Source organism: Octopus bimaculoides, chromosome 21 (assembly GCF_046866305.1).
Source record: "Octopus bimaculoides isolate indiv1 chromosome 21, ASM4686630v1, whole genome shotgun sequence".
NCBI classification, from domain to species: domain Eukaryota; kingdom Metazoa; phylum Mollusca; class Cephalopoda; order Octopoda; family Octopodidae; genus Octopus; species Octopus bimaculoides.
The window spans coordinates 1230399-1257330 of record NC_142948.1 but is presented as its reverse complement, the minus strand read 5'-3'; the positions used below and the strand labels follow the sequence as shown (position 1 = coordinate 1257330).

Genomic DNA, 26932 nt, shown 5'->3' with positions numbered 1-26932 from the left:
GGTTCACGCCATTTATTTCTCTTGTATATTAAAAAAAAATTGTAACTGTTTTGGTCAGCTTTCTCTTCTGTTTCTTCCTAAAAATAAACGATGAAAGAAAAATATATGAATAATTAAAATTTAAAAAAAATTAATTCAAACAAAATGCTTTCAACTATTTTCAGTGGAAAGTCTGGTTTGGGCTTTTTCTTTCGACTTATCAGGCAATGTTTAAATTACCTGGGAAATAATTGAAAGTTGCTCTGAAATGATCAACAGAGATTTATGTGGACGAGAGAGGAGGAAAAGTTGACATTTTATAAAGTTTTATGTCTTTAAAAAATTTTCCAGCCTCCAAAAACACTCCACATATCCATTTGTTTCTCCTAATTAAATATGTACAGCAACGGAGGGGTGTAAAACAGTTACTGGAAAAGCCTGCTTATGCTCCCCTCCCCATTTTCCCTTAGTAACGAGTCGTCGTGGTAGTGGGGGAGGGAGAACACTTAGTTTAAGAGTTGCAGATATTTTTCTTTTGAAAAAAAATCACAAAAAAAACTGCGCAACCCATTCGGACAATTTTCAAGAACCAAAACACAGTCGAAAGAATACAATAAGTGTTTAATTTAAATTGCTCGAGCAATCGTCTGCAGACAAGACAATGCGAAAAGCGCGCGAAATTCGGGTGTAGAGGCTAGGGATGTTGGCGCATGCGCACTAATGTAGCACATGATGGCTGCTTCGAAGAAAGAGGAAGATCAGGTAATGTGGACTTTTACAAATGTCTCGATTCACTTCCATCTGACCGTCTCCTTGTCTGCTTAATGCTGTACACTGGAGCAGATATTGAACCAGGAGACCAAAGAGATAGCCTGAAACACGGCCATATTCTCACCTGGACACAAATACACTCGATGTTGTCTCTTATTTTGGAAGCAAGTTGTTCCATCTTACATTCGCTCTCTCTCTCTTATTGTGTCTCTCTCTCTTTCTCTCTCTATTTATTTATTTATCATGCCATGTTGGTCGAGTGCTGCTGGTCTCACTCACCTAGCACACCCTCTCTCTCTTCTCACACCTTTACTCACATCCTAGCATTCACTCCCTCTCTTTCACGTCTTTTACCCTATCTGTCTGTTCCCCCTTCTCTCTCTCTCAGTCTCTCTCTTTCTCTACCTAACACCCCTCTCTTCCTCTCTTGTATACATTCACCTCCCCTTCCTCCTCATACCGATGTGTTTATGTTATCTATCAGCTGTTTACTTCTCCAACAAACACCACCACCACCACCACCACCAATAAACTTGACAGGGAGTCGTTTCCATCAAGTTCCTCGTGGTCCCGTTCACTATTGTACCTGTGTTATATATAGCAGTCAAATCACCCTTACTACACATGCGATCATCTTCAATGTAGGACACAAAAATGTAGTCCTAGTTACACGATGACAATAATTGACGGGATGGTCATAATTCAGATACCTGTGATCACAGTGCTGCTGGATCGCGACATATCCTGGGCCAAACAACGATGACATGGAGGGACACATGAGATAATATAGTCCTAGATCGTCTATGTTTCAATAAAAGGCAAGCTGGTCATGTTTGGATTGCCATTGATCATAGAGCCACCGGCTCAGGACTGACCTAGGATTAAACAAGAAAAGACACGTTAGATGATACGCTACGTTGGAATAAAAGACCGGATGGTCGTGGGTGGATCTTCGGTGACAGGTCTGTTGGATCCAGATTAACTTGGGACTAAACAACAGCAGCAAAGAAGGACACACTAGCTAGTGTAGTCCTAGATACACTATGTTTGAATAAAAGGCGAGCTGGCCACGACTGGAACATGGTTACATAGATGTGCTGGATCGAGACTGACCTGGCTAAAATGGATGGACACATTCGATGATAGAGTCCTACATATATATAATGTCTAAGTAAAAACGTGATGGTCACTATTGGAGCATCTTTGATCATAGGTCTGTTCTGGGGCTAAACAACATCAGAGAGCTTTTGCTCCTGTCTCTCAACCTGCTAGAAATAGCAGCGAAATGTCTTTCAAATCATATCTTATTTATAACAGCGCCCTGGGTTGCTTTTTTTTGTGTGTTCGAATCCGACTTGTGAAGATCCTAAAGAAAGCCCATCGACGGAAATTATTAGGAACCAGATGTCATAGGTAGTGTATTGGATCCCTGGTTGAACGCCTCTACATCACCGTTACCTCTACCCCCAACTCTGATGTTCTGTTTAGGGTTGTGGCTAATGTTAGATATATTAACAACCACAACACCACTACTACCAATACACTGCCACCACTATCACACAACCACCACCACTACAAATACATTACTGCCACCATTACCACACCACCTCTACCCATACCATACTGTATATTGTATTACACCATTGCTACTACCACCACCACCGCCCTCTAATATTTTATTGCCATGGTTTAAGTTTCTGAGTTTTTCTTGAAATTTATTTCTGTTGTGTGTAAGTTTATTGTGTAGAGGGCATCTGTCGGTTTTTAGTGGGCCATGGGTTGTATTTTTTATGTTGCCTTGTGGGATATGTATTTTAAACCCCACCTAAATTACAACACTAGCAGTAAGACGAAACAGTGACACACACACACCTCCGCCACAGGATCAGATTAATGTATCGACCACAATGCAATATCGATCAAACCTGAACCCTTCTCATCCCCTAATCTTTGAAAATCAGCCATTAAAAAAAAAAAAATTTAATCCCATTCACAAAAGTTATGAATACAAAACAAAGAATATGTATTGCCCATCTCAACCGTATAATTTTGGTGCATTCCTGCCAATAGAGAAATCTAGAAAGTCCAAAGCTTGTGTGTGTGTGTGAAAATCCCAAATGTACACCCAAAACACCTGAAGGAATTGCCAAACCCATTAACATTTAAGGGTACTTGAGCCGAAACTGTCTTATTCCCAGAATCTAGATCAGCCATGGGCTGCAGGACTTTCTCAATGGTACATCTAAACAAAAAAAAAAATTACCTTGGTTTTTTTTACTAATGTGGCCTGCTTCATGAGTGAGCCAGCTGTGTCTCATGTGGCCCACATCTTGGGAAAGATTTCCCATCCTTGATCTGAATACTGGACTAAATTCTAACAATTCTCAAAGCCGAATGCAGTAACATCTACCGAGCCATTCACCCTTCTATGTTGTCAGCATACCAATATTCTAGAATGGCCAGTCTTTGATCTTTCTTAACCCATACATTTCCCGATCTAAATCATGATATGGATTCAGGCCACTCATTCTTCACTTAACAGTCACACTCTCTCACAAACCAACACACACACACAGACACTACAAGATGGCTTCAGCTAGAACAACACCACCACCACCTCCTGCATCTACCATTCTAACTATCTTGGACATCATGAAATCTTTAAACTTCATTTTTCTTTGCTATCCACTTTTACACAAAACATTGACTACTAAATTACTTGTCAACCCTCCACCCCACCCCCATCCTGGGGTTTCCAGAAACTTGCTGCATCCTGAATAGAGTACCAGAGGGATCCATTTTCACACACTCTATTACCTGTGTACCAAGATCACCTTCCTATGTTTCCATGAATATATACACAGCCCTTCCCCCCTCTCCTCCATTGCTCATGTTGGTGGCTGATATCACAACTCATCCCTTGATCTGCCATTCTCCAGAAACTGCAACACAACTTATTCACTTATTCTGACCCTGCTGTAATTCCTGAGAAATGTGGCGAGCTGGTTGAATCGTTAGCACACGTTACGTTCTGAGTTCAAATTCCGCTGAGGTCGACTTTGCCTTTCATCCTTTCGGGGTCGATAAATTAAGTACCAGTTGTGTACTGGGGTCGATGTAATCAACTTAATTCCTTTGTCTGTGCTTGTTTGTCCCCTTTATGTTTAGGCCCTTGTGGGCAATAAAGAAATAAAAAACGCTTTCTCCATAACAACAGACTTGGAGCAGCACCAATCAGACCTACTGTCCCCCTGTTTTAGCAGCAACAACAGAAGGCATTGGCTACAACCAATCATCATACAAAACAACACACACAAACATTAGCAGTTCCTTAATATACACAACATTCACAGTAGATGACAATAAAGAAAACCCAAATGATGTACAAATTTATGGCCATTGCTGGTACCATATTTGGTCAAGAGAAAGCAATGGTGTATACACCACAAACTTCTATTACAGCCAGCTGGGCCCACAAAGCACTTCCTAATACACCACAACAGGTTGTGACCACTTCCACAACAAAAATTAAAAAAATATTCTCCTCCCCCCCCCATCTCTTTGGACATATGAAAGACACAGTTTGTTGCTGCAGCAAACTTCAATCACCTCATTCTATGTCATCACGTGAAAAAAAACCACTTGCAATGACCCAGACACACACACACACACACATGCATATATATATATATATATATATATATATATATATATATATATATATATATATATATATATATATATACACGTGTATGTGTGCATGGTTTTGATTCTCAGACTGGCTGCCTGTTGTGTTTTTGAGCAAAGCACTTCATTTCACATTCTTCACGGGGAATATTGGCCTGATCACCAGGATAGTGCAGAGGCATCATTCGAAAACTAAAACAATGTGAACTGCATTGTGCCAGCAATGTATAACAACTTTTGATAGTCTGGTTGATACCGTGATACACATAGACACACACATACACACGACACTCCAAAACCTAATTTTCCTACACACACACACAATACATAAGTGAGGATTTGGTTGGGTGGTAAGAAGTTTGCTTCCCAACTACATAATTTCAGGTTCATTTCCACTACGTGACACCTTGGGCAAGTATCTTCTGCTCTAGCTTTGAACTGACCAAAGCCATGTGAGTAGATTTGGGTAGAAAGAAGCCCAGGGTTTTATATAGTGTGTGTTTGTGTGTTTATATTACTGTCTCCTTGGCTTGACTTTGCTTGATAAGTGTCAGCATTGTGCTAGCAGTATCTTTCATTTCCAATCTTCATTGAAAACATTTGGAAACAGGTGAGGATTGGTGACAGGAAGGGCATCCAGGTGTAGAAAAATCCTACTCAACAAATTCCATCCGACCCTTGCAAGCATGGAAAAGTGAACCTTAAAATGAGGATGACAGTACACCATAATTACACCTTCCTGTGGTTGTGTGCTGGTGCAGGCTTGGCTGTGTGGTAAGAAGCTTTGCTATGTACAGAAGTCTCAGTGTTGGTCCTTGTAAGGACAAACCTCTGTGTGTGATTCAGCTATCTTGTACACACATCAAGTACCCTTTGTAATATATGTCCTGCCCCCCCATATATGGGCATGTGATCTCTTTCACACACACTGACTATGGGGTACTGCATGTTTATATGTGTACGGTACCCTGTGCTACTTTTATACATATGGATAATCATTAACATGCCAAACTAAATGCTTAGCGGTATTTCATCTGTCTTTACATTCTGAGTTCAAATTCTGCCGAGGTCTACTTGGCCTTTCATTCTCTCCGGGGTCAATAAAGTAAGTACTAGTTGAGCACTGGGGTCAGATGTACTCGACTTACCCTTCCCCCGAAATTACTGACCTTGTGCCAAGGTTTGAAACCATTTTATGTGTATGTGTTTAAGCCATGATATTTTGCTTCTGTAGTTTTTCATGAATGCATGTAGCCTTAATGGTTAAGTTTTTGGTATCACTTTTGATTCCTGATCCAGGTGGAGCATTGCGTGCTTAAGCAAGATACTTTATTCTACATTGCTCTAGTTAACTCAGCTGTTAATAAACATCAATCAAGTACTGGTGTAGTCCTTTCTCCTCCCAGCAATGCTCCAACTGAGTCAAGTCTTGGAGAGCTGAGAGAGGAAAGGGCTGTGTCTACTTGGGACTCCACAGGTCCTTAAAACAGTTAGTGGAAGTATGGTATATGTTACCATGTCATGTTTGTGAGTGGTAGGGCTTTTAATCCTTCTTTCCTTCCTAAGTGACCCTGGGGTACAAATATTACATTTAATTAATTTCTCTTAACAAACTCTTTCTGCGACCAAAACTAATTCCTAGATAATTATTTATTATTATTTAACATAATTTATGCACCAGTCATGTTTATTATTGTTAGATCAACTTTGACTAAAGGTGGTCCAGCCATGACCATCTCTGCTTCTGCTTTAGACAGTGTGTTGTAGACTATATTATACATTGTTTCTTCTCATTTTTTAGATGGTAAAGTGTGGATGAGGGGTATTTGGTTGTTATTTCTAAATATTGAAGTATCCATATCAAGGCTCCTGCATCTGACACCTTCCCCTAGGCTACCTGAGTACTGGCAGGTAACTTGTCCTACAACCAGAGTTGAACCTATCACTAACTGCAACACAATAAATCACTGGGGGTAAATCATACCACTTTTGGTCCCTGAGGGTACCATAGAAGTGAGTTGTATCAACTCTGTGGTACTTACTTGAGGGTACTATAGGAATGAGTCACATCACCCTGTGGTACTTCCTTGAAGCTGTCATTAAATTTCACAGATGTGTCAAAATAATTAGACAGGGTTCTCATTAATTATATAGATACACATTTGCATAATTTAGTAACTCACCCCTATAATTTCACAACACACCTGTCTAGTTTCATGTCACACCTATATAATTTAGTGATACATCTGTTTCAAAATTATACAAGGACATGTAATTATGCAGGTGTGACACTAAATTATATAGGCATGTCATTAAATTACACTGGTGACATTCAAAATTATACAGGTGTGATGGACTGAATTATACAGGTATTTTATGAAATTATATGGGTGTTTTGTCAAATTGCCTGCATTCAGAATATTTTATCCAATATTTCACATTTACAGATTACAATTAAATACCTACTAATTTAATGGCATGTCTCTTCTCACATGTTGACCCAAATACTTCTTATTTAATGGCTATATATGATGTTTAACCCTTTAGGATAGCTCCTACCTCTGCTGGTAACAAAGGACCTCTTGCTCAGAGTGAAATTTAGATTGTATGATGCATGTGTGCGAACTGCCATGCTACATGGTAGGGAAACAGGAGCCATACTGTTGAGGACATGCGTAGGCTTGAAAGAAATGAAGCTAGTATGATCTGCTGGATGTGTAATGTCAGTGTGCACACATGACAGAGTGTAAGCGCCCTGTGAGAAATGTTGGACATAAGAAGCATCAGATGTGGTGTGCAAGAGAGACGACTGCACTGGTATGGTCATGTGTTACATATGGATGAGGAGAGCTGTGTGAGGAAGTGCCATTCCCTAACAGTGGAAGAGGGAGACCCAGGAAGACATGGAATGAGGTGGTGAAGCAGGACCTTCGAACGTTGGGCCTCACAGAGGCAATGATGAAAGACTGAGACCTCTGGAGATATGCTGTGATTGAGAAGACCCGGCAAGTAAAGTGAGTCCACAGCCATAGCCTAAACCAGTGGCGCATAACGAGCCTGTCGGGCGACATGCCATGCTTGAGAAGACCTACCTATTGAATCAAGTAAAATCAAAATCTAATCAAATCACAATAAAAAAACATGATATATATATATATATATTGGGTCATCCCATAAATCATGCATTTTTTTAATACTTTTTTTATTTTTCGCAATTAAGATAAACAAAGTTCTTTTTTTAAACTAAAATATACTCTCCTTCAATGGTCTTCCATCTATCTGGTAGACTTGCAAGGCCCCTCTTCCAAATTTCACTTGTCCATGATGAAATATAATCCTCCAGTTCTGTTCTGACCTCGTCTACAGAATTCCTATTTTTCCCATCCAAATGATTTTGAAGACTGTGGAATAAATAATAATCAGATGGGGCAATGTCCGGCGAATGTGGTGGGTGGGGCATCATTTCCCACTGAAACTGCTCCAGCCTTTGGAATGTCATCTTCACTGTATGTGTCTGAGCATTATCCTGATGGAAGAGCACCTTTCTTCTTGAAACCAAAGATGGTTGTTTGTCTTCTAGCGCTGACTCAAGCCTCTCAAGCTGCTCACAGTAGATCTCCTTTGTTATCGTTTGGTTTGGGTTTAAAAGTTCAAAGTGGACTAAACCTTTTGTATCCCACCAAACAGATAACAACACCTTACGTGGGTGAAGACCTTCTTTAGCCTTGGGTGCCAGTGTTTCTCCTTTCCCCACCTACTCTTCGGTGCTTGACATTTTTATAGAGAATCCGTTTCTCATCACAAGTCACTATTCGGTCCAAAGAAGAGCACACATTCACTCTCTGCACGCGATTAGACTCGGAAAGTTTGTGAGGAACCCATTGACCCAATTTGGTGACTTTTCCAATGGCATGCAGGTGTCGATGAATGGTTGAATGACCAAATCCAAGCTTCTCTGCTAGTTCCTCAACAGTTACAATAAGATTTTGTTCCACCAGGGTTCGCAGGACATCCTTGTCGAACTCTACAGATCTTCCAGCATGAGGCTCGTCATCTAGGCTGTAGCTTCCAGCTCGGAATTTCTGGAACCACTGTTGACACTGGCTTATGCTTATTGTCCAATCCCCATATCCTGCATTAATATTCCTCGCACTTTCTGTTGTGTTGTGGCCTTTATTGAATACAAAAAGCAAAATATGCCAAATATGCTCCTTTGTCACTTCCCTTTGAAAAAATAACTGTTAAAATTGAACTGCACTCTTCAAGACTTGCACTAAGAATAAGTACAAGGTAAAATTACTCCCTGCTTTTATAGCAAGTTGATGCAGGTAGTTTATCTCGTCCCCATCCCGTTTTCACAGCTATTCTCCTGTCATCGTCGTTGTCATCATCATCATTGTTTAACATCCGTTTTCCATGCTGGCATGGGTTTGAGATTTTCTGGATGTCTAAAAATTTATGTCTGTATAACATAAAAGGGGACGCACAGCTGTGAAGTAATGAACTTTTGCAACCATCTGGTTCAGTGTTGGTTCCACTGTGTTGCAGTGAACGGAATTGGTAGATGGAAACTGTGAAGAAGCTTGTCACATCTATGTGTGTCTATGTATTAATATACATATTAACGTTCTTGGCCATTTGCAAGGCGCTGAGCTGGCCGAATTGTTAGCATGCCAGCCGAAATGCTTAGTGGCATTTTGTTCATGTTCACATTCTGCTGGGGTCCACTTTGCTTTCCTCCTTGGGGTGGGGTGTCAAAAAATTATATATCGGTTGAATTCTGGGGTTGTGATTTAATCAATTCAACCTCTCCCCTAAACCTGCTGGTCTTGTACCAAAATTTGAAAGCAATATTATTGGCCAGTTATTTTATATTTACTAATATAAGACAAAGTCGAGACAGTGAATAGAATCTGTTGATGAAAACTGTAAAGAAGCCCGTTGTGTGTGTGTGTCAGTGAAAATGATGTCTTATGTTTACAATTCCTGTTGAAACAGTCCCGTAGCTTCTGTTTTTGATGTGTGAGAACAGTGCAATGCCTTGGTAACAGGTAAGGGCGAGTGACAGGGAGAGCATCCAGCTGCAGAAAATCTACATCAAGTTTTGTCTAACCCATACTAGCATGGAAAAACAAAACAACACACATACTCACACACACACGCATGCATACACACACATACACATACATCCACACTCTCAGATTCGTGTTCTCCTACTTGTACATGGAATAGCATTCATCCAGGGTCGGTTGAGTTCTCCACATCCTTCACAAATGCTGACCACACCCGAGTGTCAGCCTCAGTCGAGGCTGCAATGGATACCCACTCTCACTTCTTCTCCTGGTGACTGTAGGTGCAGGGGTTCGATTGTGCTTCCATGTCCACCTTTACCATCACCAGCCACGTCTTCAATTGTCATCCTGCTCGTTAGGGCCAACCTCATCCAGACCATCCTTCCGGATACGTATCCATACATATAGGAATGCCAAGCTGTTAATTTATTAAAGCAATCACATATTGAACTGCTTTATCTCGAATCTGTATATTTTATAGTGTGCGTAAGTGTATATGGGTGTATAGACACACATGCACACACACACACAAGTCTATCACTTGTGTGTCAGAGCTGGCAACGTATTTGTTAGCAGGAGGGAAAGTACAACTGTAACTTGTTTCTCTCTCTGCTTTGCTTGTCAGAGTGACTGACTATGGCAGCAGGCTGGCTCACACACTTCACAACAGTTTGATGATTCCTTTCTACTATAGGCACAAGGCCTGAAATTTTTAGAGTGCGGGGTGGGGGAAGTCAATTACATTGACACCAGTACTCAACTGGTACTTATTTTATTGACCCCGTATGACAGGCAAAATCAACCTCGGCGGAAATTGAACTCAGAATGTAAGGATGGTTGAAATGCTGTAAAGCATTTTGCCCGGTGTGCTAACGATTCTGCCAGCTCGCTGGTAATAATAATAATAATTTAATCTTTTATTGGCCACAAGGGCTATCATAAAAGCAACATGAAATGATAAAACCGGATGATACAAAGTCTTTTAGAACGTGTATGTAAAATAAACAAGGAAAAAAAAAAACAAATATGACTCCCAGTTGGGGGAGGCGCTTTAAGGCTACTTGTGGCAAACGAAAGCCATGGGTGCCTGACCAACAGGACTAGAGCCTTTTTTTTTTTTTTAAACATAGGTGTATACTTGGAATTGGTCCTTTCACACTGACCGTTTTCCCAATCCTTTCTACTTTAGGCACGAGCCTGAAATTTGTAGGGAGGAGTTTAGGGGGTTAGTTGATTACATCAACCCCAGTGCTCAACTGGTACTTACATTATTGACCCTGCAAGGATGAAAAGCAACGTCAACCCTGATGGAATTTGAACTCTGATAATAATGATAATAATGGTTTCAAATTTTGGCACAAGGCTAGCAATTTTTGGGGAGAGGAAGTCAGTTGCACCAACTGTTCCTTATTTTATCAACTCTGAAAGGATGAAAGGAAAAGTTTATCTCAGCGGAATTTGAACTCCGAATGTAGAGACAAATGAAACGCCTTTAAGAATTTTGCCTGGCATGCTAATGACTTTGCATCTTAATAATAATAATAATAATAATATTACTACAGCTGGGGTAAAGTGTATCTAGCTTCCAATAGAATATATTAAGAAGATGGAAAATGTTCTCCCTCGTGGTTGACCCTTTTGATACAAACATCATTTCAGGTTTTCTGATACAAAACTTTTAAATTTAAATGAACATTTTCTTGTTTTAATTCCATGGAACAATCTTCTATGCTCTGTTTTTACCTGAAAGACCAATGTATATATATTTGTCTTGTGTTCTAAATACTGTCTTAATATAGTAACAGATGTTTGTCTTTTGTTATGTTCCAAACACCATTTTGACAGTTAAAAAGTTATTTTACTAAATCTCTTCAAATTCTTGATTAGTTTCAAAATTAATTGAAGTATCCAGTGTAAGCAAAATTTCTTGAGAAGTATGGTAACAGAGAAAGGCCTATATTATTTACTCTTTAAAATTTTTATGAGAGGTCTTTTTTTTTTTGTTTTAAATATTTTAAGGTTTTCTTAATATATCTACAACATCCTTTGCATTGAAATAGCAACCAAACTCCCTTAAATAACCTCCTATTATTTAGGAAAAAGGAAGGGACATAGTTGATAATGTAGTCCTAGATTGCCTTAACCCTTTAGCATTCAAACTAGCCATATCTAGCCTAAATATTCTCTGTTTTATGTTCATGCTGGTCAGATCTAGCCTCTCATATCCACCCTACAATGTCATTCTAAAAATAAACAATCACATCATTGAAATCTCAGAGATATGAGATAATCCAGGATTAATTCAAGACAATGTGAATAAATAAGCATTGGATTTGACAGTAATCTGAACACTAAAGAATTAAACGAGTGTGTGTGTGTGTGTGTGTGTGTACAAAAGGAAGATTTATTCAGGAATCCTTGTAGGGTAAACCTTGTTCCTCAAAGAAATATTTTCCTTTTAAGTTCTGAGTTTTGTAAAATGATTTACTGTTTGTAAGGATTCTTGATTGTAGAATCTTTATATTGTTTGGATTTATATGCTATATTAAATGAATCTGTATCTTGTATTACACTGTACATGATGGGTTTTCTGGTATTGAGTACTTTAATTGGAGACAGTCTCCATACTGTGCATGTTTGTGTGTGTGCATGCATGTTTATATATGTGATCACACATGCATATATAAATATATATATATATATATATATATATATATATATGCACACACACACAAATTTTGAACAAATAAGTAAACTCTACTAGATATATTGAGCACTCTGTGGTACATCAGGTATTTGTGTGTGTGTTTATCTCTAAATTAGTATTTCTCCAGGTGGAGTGTGGTATGAGTTGGTTGGACAAGGCTTACTACAATACAGCTTAGATGTCCAGGACAAAGAGGACAGAGAAAGCGAGAGAAAAAAAACAAGAGTGTATTGGTCAGGTAGATTATCATGTGACTAGGTTTCTTTTGTCCAATGTTGAGATTGGGTGGAGTTTGGCTGTTATTTCTTGCAAATATAGAAAAAGAATTGTTAAAATGTTTTGTGTATTGTAGAAATATAACCAATTCCTTTGCAGACAAATTTTGACGACCAAATCTTATATAGACCCTAATTGGGAGCCAGATGTAGAGGCTTCCTTCATGCATCCTGATAGTTTTCAACTAAGGTGTTACTATGGGGGTAATGTGGTTCCTTATAATTTCCTTCTCCATCTAAAGCTTCCCTCCCATACAGTACCCCCTTTCTCTTTGATTTCAATTCCATATCTGGTCTTTTAAGATTCTCACTTCAGATCTCATCAAAGTCAGTGTTACTTTTTATCCCTCTGGGGTCAATAAAATAAAGGATCAGTCCAGTGTTGTCGCCATTCAATTGTTTAACCTCTCCCCAAACGTGTGACCTTTCGATAGCCATGCAAAATGCTTAGTGTATTTCATCCGTCCACATTCTGAGTTCAGATTCCACCAGAGTTGACTTTACCTTTCATCCTTTCAGGGTCGATAAAATAAGTCCCAGAGTCAAGTTCTGGGGTTGATGTAATAGACTGTCGCCCTTCTCTGAAATTTCAGGCCTTATGCCTATAATGGAAAGGATTAATGGCCTTGAAAGGCAAGGGTGTTGATGAAAAGAGTAAAAATAGTGGACAAAAGACGAAACAGTATTTGGGTACACTTTGTCCATTATTTGGGGGATAGGTGCTATTAAATAAAGTCCAAGTCAAGTAAGGGACTATATGGAGTGGGGTTGGCACTAAAGGGTTGTAGAATTCTTTGATCAAACCTGTATCTTTGTGTGGCTGGGAGATGCAGGCATGGCTGTGTGGTCGAGAAGCTTGCTTTCCGACCACAGAGTTTTCTGTGCAGTTCCACCGTTTGGATTTGAGTGGATGGAAACTGATAGAAGCTTGTCGTGTGTGTGTGTGTGTGTGTGTGCATGCACATGTGTGAGTATGTGTATGTTTGTGTTTCCTTGTCCTGTCATTGCATGATAGTCGTAAATGATTATCACTGTCATATAAGCAGTGTTGTTAATTTCCAATATTCTGCGAAAACATGTCAGACCATTGGCAAAATATTACTTTGGTTGGAAACAGGTGAGGGTTGGTTGTAGGGTGGGCTGTAGAAAGTATGCCTCTAAACTCCGTCTGACCCATGCAACTTTGGTAAAGTGGCCGTTAAGATTATTATGATGATACACACACATACATTCCTACATCATTGTTTTAAAGTCTACTTTCCCATGCTTGCATTGGTCAGATGCAGTGTGAATGTATAGATTTTTATATAGCTTGTACGGCTACACATTGTATAACATGTTTTTTGTCCCTTTATTTTTTTATATATCACTATGGCTCCAGGTTCAGTCCCACTGCATGGAACCTTGAGCATCTTCTAGTATGGCCTCAGACTGACCAAAGCCTTGTGAGTGGATTTAGTGGACAGAAACTGAGAAGCCTGTCGTATGTGTGTGTGTATGTGTCTTTCTGTTTGTGTTTGTCACCGGTGTTGGTGTGTTTATGTCCCCCATAACTTAACCGTTTAAAAAATTTAGTACTGGGGTCAATTCATTCGACTAAAGCTTTCTTCAAGGCTGCCCCAGCATGGTCGCAGTTTAATGACTGAAACAAGTAAAAGGTATTTTATAAAGGCGGCGAGGAGCTGGCTGAAACGTTAGCACGCCGGGCGAAATACTTAGCGGTGTTTCGTCTGTCTTTACGTTCTGAGTTCAAATTCCGCCGAGATTGATTTTGCCTTTCATCCTTTCGGGGTAGATAAATTAAGTACCAGTTGCGTACTGGGGTCGATCTAATCGACTGGCCCCCTCCTCCAAAATTTCGGGCCTTGTGCCTAGAGTAGAAAAAAAAAAAGGATATATGAATGGTTCCAAGTGGCAAAATAAAATGGGGTTGCAAGAACTGGAAAAAGGTGTATGTCTTTGGTAGGTTAAGGGTCCTTCGATATTGTTCCACCAACCAATATCTAAGGAGGGTACAGAGCTGTTGCGTTTCTCTATCTGACAAAAATAATGTCAACTTTGTCGAGGTGGAGAAATAAAAGTAACACTGGGTGGTCATGGCTGGGAGAGCATTGGTTTGAAGGTCTGCTTGACATAAAATGGTGACTTGTTTGTGAGATTGATTGAAGTTCTTACTCTATTGAAGTTGGTGTACTCACTGGAACCGTAAACGTTGTCTTTGTGTAACTTTCATTGATCTTTGTCTATCACACATTGGTGAGAGAGAGTAAGATAGACTCGCGCGCGCACGGATATACACACACGTACAGTGAGAGAGTATGGTGCAGTGCTTAGTGTTTCGAGCACTTAGCAGTGTGTATATACATATATCTATATATATATATATAGATATATGTTACACACTGCCTGCTACTGTTGCTGTCACCACCACCATCACCACTATCGCCTTACAGTCACTATGTTATTTCACCACCGTCGCCGCTGCTGGTTCAGCTGCCACCGCCACCACCACTTCTGTTGTTCTATCCACCGTTACCACCGCCTTATAATAAGTAACCCCCACCACCACCATCGTCGTTGCCTTACAATCACTATACCGCTCCGCCGTCTCCTTCTCACCTCACCGCTACTGCTGCTTTTCCTCGGCCATCTTGTTTTATTTCTGCCAATCTCCAGAAAAATTGTATTAAATCTTAATAAAAAAGAGAAACGATAATTTTATTTTACTATGTTAGTAATTGCCCAGTACAATATCCACATTGACTGTTACTAGTTAATATTATTAACAAGATAATTGTGATTATTATTGATAGCTTATGTATTGTCTAATGCGGCTTTGTGTGTGTGTGTGTATAAATAGTACCATTAGTGTGTGAGTGCGCGTAATGGTGTCACTAATTGTGTGTAACGGCATCATTACTGTATGTGTGTGTGATGGTAACACTAGTATGTGTATAGTGTGTTCAAGCTTTCTGAAACGTCTTGGCTTGTTTAACCCTCGGTCTTCCTTGATCGAGAAGATTTATAATGAAAGGCATTGCAGCTGTACCCACCATGTTTCTTTTCTTTTAAACATACTCCACCTAAAACTTATATTTTACAATGTGTTGTTTCCATTTTAAGAGGTTACAGGTGTAATTTGAAGGCTATTTAGCTGTTATTTCTAGTAGGTTCAGTGACCACCAAAGAAGCTTCCTGTTGTGCATGAAGTCTTGCACTGTGTTTTGTGAACTATTTCTTTCTGTAATTTAAAATATTTCACATAGCAACACTCTGACCAATTCACATTCAGATGGGCTGTTAATAAAAGACCCTAAAAACCAAGAAAATGGGACAGACAATATCTAGATGTGCTTGTGTGTATATATATATATATATATATATATATATATATATACACACACACACATATATGTGTGTTGTGTGTGAGTCACTGACTAGAACAGATATTTGAAGCTGTTATGAAAACGACGGCAAATATTAGTGGAAGCCATGTTTAGCATGTTTGATAACAGCTTGTCTCTACCACTATCAACCGTCTGTTTCTCGCTCATTTCTTTTATTTCGAAGTCCTCTCATTTCGTTCCTAGAAATATTATTTTTATTATTTCAGGGACTTTTTATTCAAATTTGTTCTGTTCTGTGTATATATATTTATGGAAATTTCAGAAATTATAAAAATTAATAAAAGAAATATTTTTTTTTTGGTTTGATTTATTTTATGTTAATGTGTGACAGTTATGCTAATTAGGTCCCCGAAAGGGTGAGAGTGAGGAAAGGTGCCATATTGAACCAGATTTTGAAAGTCCTTCCTTGTAAGACCCTTCAAACACAGATATCAAACCTGCAATTTAAACTAACTCCGACACTTCATAGTAATCCGAATGCTTTGTTTAAAGAAATATTCTAAATTATACCAGAGCTCTAGTCAAACCTTGATTTGCGGCCATTTAAAAATTCTCGTTTTCTTTTTGCTTAAAAAAATAAATTTCTTCATGTATTTTCCTACCTTTTGTCGTACTTGCCTTTATTTCAGACACTACTTTTACGGAACGAATATATTATCCGGATTAATTTTATATTAATTGTGCATTATATATATATATATATATATATATATATATATATATATATATATATAAATGCTAGGTAATGTTAACCCTGCACCTAAGTATGGATGCATATATATATATATGGAAAGTACTTCCCGTTCAAATGTTTTAAGGATGTATTTTAATCTTTTAGTAAAGATTACTGATATTCTCTTCTTTGTTATTCCTTTGTTTGGTTTGGAACTTTGATGTCCCGGGGTTCATATTTTAAGACCGCCTTTATTCTGAAGACTAGGTAGAGGTCTTACATATAGAGGACCATTGTGAATGGGGCTGCCATTCACAATTAAACATAACAACACACTCATTAAGAAATTAAGATTAAAAAAAATAAATATAAAAACTTGAACAAAGTCTCTCTGAATTGTGTGTGTGTTCATGTGTTAACAATGTGTGTGTGTTAGAGACGAAACGGAAACTTCGAAGTAACTGGGAAGCTTTTGTGAAAAAAAAAAATTATGTTTATAGTTGCTTGCATGAAGATATATTTTAAATATGTAGGTCAGTTTTATTCCATTACTTTATATATATATATATATATATATATATATATATATATATATATATATATATATATATATATATATATATATATATAGGTCGACCGTAACTTAGCTGTTCGGCTAAAAAAACCGATAGAATAAGTACCAGGCTTTCAAAAAAAATTACTGAGGTCGATTTGTTCGACTAAAACTCAAGGCGCTGCCCTAACATGGCCGCTGCCTAATGACTGAAACAAGTACATTAATATATATATATATATATATATATATATATATATATATATATATAATTAAAATGAGGAGAATGAAGAATTTGAACATTCAAGCTTTATGTTTATTTCCAGTTAGATTACCAAAAAACGCACCACTTCAGAAGGAACCGGCCTTGGCAATATTACTCAGAGGAATTCGATATCTGCCGAGATATCATATCCCTCCTCTTACTATATATATATATATATATATATATATATAAAAATTTATATACACACAAATGTAGCAGTCTTGTATATCAATGACGAAATATGTTTAGAAATAACATACTTCATATTCTTAAAATATGGTTATAAGCATGAACATCACAACCTCCGCTTTTAATCAAATGAAAATGTCAGATTGCATTTCCATTTGCTTCTGTCTGTCTAACTTTGGGATGAAGTTTCCAATACCACTTGGTACTAACACATGTCACAAATTACCAAAACTGTCATTAATATCACGAGTCCCCTCCCAACTCATTTAGCCCTTTCCTCCTAATTTAAGGAACCATTCTTAGAAACCATTTGACATCTCTTACTCGCAATCTATACTGAGAGAAAATGTTGCGTTTTCTTTAAATCTTACAATGCCTTCAACTAACTTACACTATTAAAAAAGGCCCCAAGAGGGGATTAACTTAATGAACACTTGTGAGTTATTAATCAATGATAAAATAGCCAAAGTTTAACCGACATTTTCGCAGAAGACTCACAACTCATTATATGATTATATTAATTAATTAATATGAATACTAATAATAAAAGGGTTTATTATACATATTCGCTCCCTGAAAACGAAGGGTTTATCACTGCTCTTTTTTCAGTTATTGTAAAGCGGCCATGCTGGGGTATTGCCTTGGAGGGGTTAGTCGAACAGATTGATCCCCCCCCCCGGTATTTATTTTATCGGCAACTCTTGACGTACCGCTAGGAAATATACGGGGACGTAAACAAACCATTACCAGTTATCAAGCGGTGGTGGGGTACAAACAGCACAAAGGCGAGCGCGCGTGCACACACACACACACATCTTCATACAGACTCGACGAACTTCTTTCGCTTTCCGTCTGCCGAATCCACTCAGTGTTTTTTGGTCGACCCGAGGTGCTGTGCGTTGTGGCTGAACCCGAGACCGTACGGTTTGTAGTCAAGCTTCCTAACCGCATAGCCACCCCTGCCTTCACGTTCCTTTCGCACCCTGTCTAACCTTCGCTCCAACGAAGTCAGCTTAACAGTAGCAACGACAAAGACAAAACTACAGCTACCATTAAATTAGGATTTTTTTTCTTTTTTTGCTGTGTAAAGCTAAGGAAAGCAGTGTGTAGAATATGAGAATGTTTACGGGCGACCTTAATATAAAGGTTCTTGTTTAGAACGAAATACATCCATGCAGGACTGGAAGGGACACGCGCCCGTATATATATATATATATATATATATATATATATATATATATATATATATATAATACAGATACACATGTAGGTTTAATCGTGTGTGTGTATATATATATATATATATATATATATATATATATATATATATATATATATATATAATACGCGTACACATACAATGTAATTGGCTGTGATAATCACTTTGGAACGAAGTTAAATGTTTGTGTGTGTATATGTATATATATGTTTGTGTGTGTGTTATGTGCAACTGTTCCCTGTTTCCATAGAACTGTCGATTCACATTCAGTAGGCTTTGGAGGCCGTGTTTATTGGTGTGTATACGTGTTGGCTGTCGTATATGTTATGCGGACATAGACTGAGATATGCGTGTGTCTAAGCTGATTATCTGTGTGTGTGTATGTACATATGGAAGTTTTGTCGAGAGGAAAAGGCCCATGACCTTTGACCTGAGTGATCAGGGTGGTGGACATGTTGAATAACTGCATTGCGTATGTATGTGTGTGTGTATGTATAACTCAGAGTAGCAACAGAGTAATGTCAATAAAATAGTATTTGTTTGTATGTACGTAGGCATTTGCACAAACAATCTGACGAAGGAAAACAAGCCGAAACTTCGAAGTCACTGTCAGCGTTTTCCTTGTAAAAGTTTACTGTGTACTATATTAAAACTTGAGCAATTTGGTTTAATGCTAAATAGTTTATATATGTATATATATATATATATATATATATATATATATATATATATATATATATATATATATATACATATATATATATATATAACTTGACGTGTACAACACACATACAGGCACCCACGCACATCCTTATGTCGTCATTTAACACCAGGTCATTCCTGATCGACCAGGACAATTAGTCACTCTACCCGTGGCCATTTTGTCTATTTCCGACGAACTGAGAAACCGGGACCATATTTATGCAATGTGTTCTGAATTTTTTTAAATGGTGGAATGGGATTTGAGGAAACTTTAGCTGCTATTTCTAGCAATTTCTAGGTACCACATAGAAGAATCATTGTCTTGAAAGCTTTTTAAAATAGCACTGCGTCAACATGGCCGAAGACCCAGTAATGAAAGACATTAGATATTGGTAGGAATGGCTGTTATCTTTCAAGAGGGGTCAGTAAGGAAATATATTTGCCAGCTATGTAAACACATTTGAAGCAGAAGACACCGTCTTCGGTCACGCACCAGAGCTTATAAATATGGTGCTAATAATAGAAGTCGCTTATGATCAGGCATAATGTTATCAAAGTTAGTGGGTCTCTAACATTTTAACTTTATTACTAGCCGCTTTTTGTTATCGAAAAGCGCCCTCGTTCCAGAATGATTACAATAAGAGGCGGCATATATATGTATATATATATATATATATATATTATATATATATATATATATATATATATATATACACACATACACATATATACATACACAACACACATACATACATACATACATATATATATATATATATACATACACACTCACATGAGCCCTCATCCTAGTGGTTTTATAATAGGGTTTTTTTCCAATTGTGTGTAATATAAGTATATATATATATATATATATATATATATATATATATATATATATATATATATATATATATAAAGTGGTCACAGCTTTCATTGTTCGCTGCTAATGTATTTTAAGCATTATTATACTATTCCTTCATTGGAAGCCAACCTCTACGCTTTCGCCATTGAATGCTAACCAGCAACAATTATGAAGGTCACGCCACGTACATATTATATTGTACTCTTTCCTTATTCCCTGAACTCACACACAAAATAAGTCAAGAAGTCGTTATGGTTAATCATTGTTTAATAATCAATGATTTGTGGAGAAATAAACCAACTACAACAAAAACTACTACTACTAGTATTATTATTATTATTACTATTATAAATGTTGAGAAGAAAATGGTCAGTGTGAAAGGACCAATTCTGAGTTATACACTTATGAATAAAAAAAATAAAAGGGCTCTTGCCCTGTTGGTCAGGCACCCGTGACTTTTGTGGGTTTCCACGAGTAGCCTTAAAGCGCCTCCCCTATTAGGAGTTTTTTCTTTATTTTATTTACACATTCAAAAACCCTTTATATCGTCCTGTTTTGTAAGTTCATGTTGCTTTTGTTAGCCCTTGTGGCCAATAAAAGAATTAATTATTATTCTTATTATTAACGTCTTCATCTATTGAAGGTTAGGGCATGGAGCTGTTACGGCAAATAAAGACAAGATGCTCAAAAAATATAAGCCAGCTACATTTTAGCTAATAACATATACCAGCCAGCAAATGGAATTCATACAAGTTATATATATATATATATATATATATATATATATATATATATATATATATATATATATATATATATATATATATACACACATATTTATATATATATATATATATACACACACGCACATTTTATATATTATATGTATATACATACACACACACGTGTGGTGTATAAAATGTATGAATGAAATGCATATTAGTTCACTGCTAGCAGTAATGGCGGCGGCGGCGATGACGATGGTTGTGTGACCTACTCTCTTCCATTGCTTTTTGTCGCCCGTCTTCTTCCCTCCCGTATTTGCTGTTTGTTTTCCCAATAAAATATTTCACCAAGTGATATTTTTTTCTTAGCTCTTTTCTTTCCAGTATCTGCTTCATTACTTTTTAAGTTTAGTATATTTTAGAATATTTCATTTCTGGAGCTTTTTCACCCTCGCCTTTCATGTTTCTGGAGGTCCCCCCCCCCTGTTCTTTTGGAAAGTAAATAATTAGAAACGTGTTTTAATAAAATGGTATTTACCTTTATTTTGCATTATTAATTTAGGATAAGACGAAAACTACATTGCTATCTATTTATCTATTTGCATATATATATATATATATATATATATATATATATATATATATATATATATATATATATATATATATATATATATATATATATATATATATATATGGAGTATATTTTATCTATATACACTTAGAAACGTCTTGTACCACATAGTCTTCTCTGTAACTTCGTGAAACTTTGTGTATTTGCTTGTGTACGTGTATATATATATATATATATATATATATATATATATATATACATACATATATATGTGTGGGAGGCGTATGTACGAGTTTAGAGGTAGATAGTTCAAGGTAGTTTTTAAAATGTTTATTGTCATTATTAATCGATATTTGTAAGAAAAAAATTGTTTTTCTAAATTCCAGTTAGAATTGTAAAAACTTAAAATACAGAAAACTGTCCAAAAGATCTACAAAGTACCACCACCACCATGATCACTATCACCTTCTCTTATTAATACTATTCTGAATATATATTACAATTAATAATAGCATTGATAATTTATTTTCTTTCAAAGGTATATATAAAGCACAAGGAAATTTTATGTTAAATAACTTAATGCGGTGTCGATATGTCTATATATAATGCTATATATTTATAGTGTGTAGCCAGTCAGCTTGGTTGATTTTCAATATGGCCGCCGTTTTTCCCCCTCTCTCAGTCTCTCTGGCACTGTTTTGTTGACGACAGCAATCCAGCTGCTGAGAGAGAGAGCGAATACCTTAACCCTTTCTTAGCTCAGCAAATGAGATATTCTCTCTTTTCATAGACCTTTTCCTTCGTTGCTGATGCCATTCCACTTGTATATAACAAATGCCAGGAACTTTATAATGTCATTTGTTACACACACATATACATACATGGTTGTTAATATATACATATTGCATACACATTTTCGATCAGTATGCAGTGTGAGAATAAAAATTCTTCATTGCGTATATTTTTTTATTCTCTGGTATCTTGCTCAAAAATACAACAAATGCCCGCCCGCGCATATATATTATAATATATATATAAGAAAGTAAAAAAAATGCTCCTAATTTTTGAATAGAGACTTTCTGTAATATCCAATTTAAAATATTTAATACAGAATTGTTTTTACAATAATAATAATAATTATATATATATATATATATATATATATTGTAAATATACACAATATTGATATTTTGAGTTTGTTCCAAAAGCAAAATGTGGTCAGGTCTGTTGTCTTTTTCACTGACTAAGGCTGGTTCTCTACTGATCTTTACCAATTTCCCTCTCTTTTATACATTTCTTGGTCTCTACAGCCTAAGTCTTCACCCCCACCTTCAAATTTTAGCTTTGTTCTTCACTCCAACAATGTTTTATTCTATTCTGAGAGGTTCAAATCTCTTCCATTTCAATTAAATAATTTTTTCTTCACCCATTCAGCCAACCCCTATGGATTGGTTGCCTCTTGTCCCACGTTAGTCACTCATTGAGCAAACATATGAATGAAGATATTTTAACAGTGACCATCCTGCCTTATGTCTAGCTTAAATTATGTCACTTAATATTTCCTGTCCACTTTCAAAATAGTTCAGTGCAATTTGAAACAGATTTGGCTGTTATTTCTCAACTTAAATGCCTGCTTTGAGGAGGCTTTGACTGTTTGACCTTTGGAAGGATAGTTACGAAACCTAAAATATATTAGCTAGTATATATAGTTTTATCTATCTATCTGCCTATCTAAAGTTTTATACACACACACACATATATATATATATATATTTATACGTGTGTGTGCATATATAACCTACTGCTGATATATTTGCTAGTAACTAATAGATATATATGATACTGCTAGTGTATTAACTAGCATATATAATCTAGTGCAAATGTATTTAACAAGTGTGTATAACAATATTGACTGGCTTGCATGTACATACAGCCTTGTCAATTTGTAACTCTGTATGCATTTACACACACACGCACACATACATGCATGTATGCTTGCATTAAATATGGTGCAGCTTGTTGTTAACCACTGAAAATCATGTCCATTTACAAAGTGGTGACTGTCTTGGTTGAGTCAAGACAGTTGCATGAAGCATGGATGCACGCGCGTATGTGTGTGTGTGTGTGTGTACAGTAAGAAAGTGTAATGATGAAGTTAAATTATTTTAATGTCCACTTTCCGCCTGCTTTTGTTTTTCTTTCTCTTCAACCCCCATTTCTGCATCATCACCACCACCACCATTGTATATCCATCTTACCAAACCCACCACCACCACCGCCACATAGCCTCCCCCCACCAGAGCAATAATGTAAGTCCATGGTGGAACTTTTAAAAATCTTTTGGGAATATCCTTCATTGTCTGATTAAATTCTCAGAAATTTTAGCTTTGATAACTATTTCCCCCTCCCTTGTTTTCTCTTATATTTATAAGCACAGGCTTGTTGCTGAAGACTTGGTCTTTGAGTTCTCTTGTGGTAGATTCTTTAACAACTGTATTTAACATCTTTTCTGTTCACTCCAGACATCCAATCCTTTCTCTGCATCCTTGTTTGGTGGAATAAACAAACAGGAGATGGCTTAATACTTGTACAAGTGTGTATGGCCTGATGTGTGTGTGTGTGTGTGTGTGTGTATTCTCTCTCTCTCTCTCACCTCCCACCACACTCTCATGCACATTTAAATATTTATATATGTGTATAGAGTAATGTGTGTGTATATGTGTGTCTGTGTAATATGATGTGTGTGTGTGTGTGTGTGTGTGTGTGTGTGTGTGTGTGTGTGTGTGTAGGGCTAAGGTTCTCAACATGCTAGTTTCAAACCTTGATGTGTGTATAAAATCCTGTGGTGACATTTGTTGATTATTTGGAAAGAGAGGCAACTAGAGACATGCTACACACATAGGTGCACTCAGTCTTTGGGTCACACACACACACACACACACACACACACACACACACACACACACACACACGCACACACACACTGTACACTTTTTGTTTTGCTATAGAAATGAAGAATTTAAGAAGGAATTGGTTTCTTGAAAATCTTTTGCTTTTTTGTGGTTTCTGTAATGTGTGTGTGTATGTATGATATAGACGGATAGAGATGTGTATCTATTCTCTAATCATGAATTGCAACTGGAGCAAAATATTTTTTAAATGTTTGTCAAGAAAATACTTTATTTAAAACCCTCAGTAAATATTATAGAATGATAAAAACCATCTTAATATATATATATATATATATATATATATGATATATATATATGATATATATATATATGATATATATTGTAAGATCAGAAAATATTTACATGGTTCCATATTCAGGTTGCTATTGTTAATTCTCAGATTTACATTCTACTTCATTATATACTGTTAGTACTGTTGTCATTATATACTGTTAGTTTAGACTTATACAGAAGGCATTAGATTAAATGCATACAACACACACATACATACATTTTGCTGTAATAATATACATGCATATATATACGTATATGCACATGCCTGTAGTCCAACCCATACCAGCATGGAACACGGATGTTAAGTGATATTGATGAGAGATGCATACATGCACACACACACATGCACACAAACACGCACACACACTGTTAATTTTATTTTGGGGTCAAGTTGTTATTAATGGATTGGTGGAATAAGAACCAAATTGATTATTCTTATTTCTATAATTACACACAGACAGATATTTCTGTATACACATACTTGTATATACATACACACATGTACCTATATATATATTTAGTGAATTTTTTATTTATTTTTCGAATCAATTATTCTTTTGAAATTGTTCCTCGTTAGTTATCATTTTAAGTATCGTTGTGTGAAATTAAAACAGCTGGTTAATTAATACTAAATGGTTGCTAACTTTTAGCAAAATTGGGTAAAACTTTCTGGACAACCTTTGTGTGTGTGTGTGTGTGTGTGTGTGTGTGTGTGTGTACATATGCACATTCACTATTCAATATTTAGTGTTACAAAGGTGACGAGCTGGCAGAAACGTTAGCATGCTGGGCGAAATGCTTAACAGTATGGAATCTGTCTTTACGTTCTGAGTTCAAATTCCGCCGAGGTCGACTTTGCCTTTCATCCGTTTGGGGTCAATTAAATAAGTACGAATTATGCACTGGGGTCGATATAATCGACGTAATCCCTTTGTCTGTCCTTGTTTGTTCCCTCTATGTTTAGACCCCTGTGGGCAATAAAGAAATAAATATATATATATATATATATATACTCTATGAGGGTAGCAAGCTGGCAGAAACAATAGCACAGCAGGTAAAATGCTTAGCAGTATTTCATCTGTCTTTACATTCTGAGTTCAAATTCCACTGAGATGGACTTTGCCTTTCGATAAATTAAGTACCAGTTGCATACTGTGGTCGATCTAATTGACTGGTACCTTCCCCCAAAATTCTGGGCCTTGTGCCTAGAGTAGAAAAGAATATTTAGTATTACAGTTAAAATCTGTTTTGAATTATTATTGTGTACACACACACACACATATACAATGGGAGGTGAAGTACTCAATACTTGTAGAGTTTACTTTGTCAGAAACTAATGACCTTACTGTCAACTTTCTATTGTAGGCAGCTTCATATATCTAATATATATATATATATGTATGTATGTATTTTTGTATACATACACACACATATATGCACATGCATACATTTATGTTTTATATCTCATTTGTATATATTATGTATAAAGCTTATATTCTATGGGGAAGGAAACCAGCTATGTCCTCTTAAGGGAGTGGTCAACAACACTTCGGGAGTTTTCACTTCTTTTCTTAATGGTGGTGCCCCAGCATGGTCGCAGCTCCCTAGCTGAAACTAGTGCAAGTTATGTATATATAATATATATATATTTCTATATTTTTTTTTTTGGTTGAATTACAACAGGACTATCTCTCCATTTTTTTATTAGTTGTGGTGGTACTGGTAATAGTAGGTGTGGTGGTGGTGGTATTCCTGGTGGGGAGTGTTGGCTTCGGTAGTGGTCACTGTAGTTGTTGTGGTCAAGGCAGGAGTAACTATTTGGACAGTCAACCATTTTGGCTGTAGAAGTAAACTTCATTTTTCAACATCAAATAGTGTTTGGGAAAGATTTCGGACAGATTGGGGAAGGGCCCCTGGCCCTCTTACATTAAGACTGTCTCCATTATTGGAGCGGCGGGGGGAGGGGGGTCAGTCTCTTAAATTAGGATTGTCTCCTTCATTGGAGGTGGTTCCTATTATTAGGGGTT

General features: G+C 36.8%; 1 protein-coding gene across 1 annotated transcript in view; it reads left to right on the top strand.

Annotated features, from left to right (window-relative positions):
• The first annotated feature begins 447 nt into the window (after positions 1-447).
• LOC106867354 (uncharacterized) overlaps positions 448-26932 on the top strand; it is a 67791-nt gene continuing 41306 nt past the window's right edge. The window contains exon 1 of the mRNA XM_089338777.1: positions 448-741. Within this exon, the coding sequence (XP_089194903.1) occupies positions 709-741 (33 nt within the window). The 5' untranslated portion in view covers positions 448-708. The remainder of the gene's footprint in view (positions 742-26932) is intronic.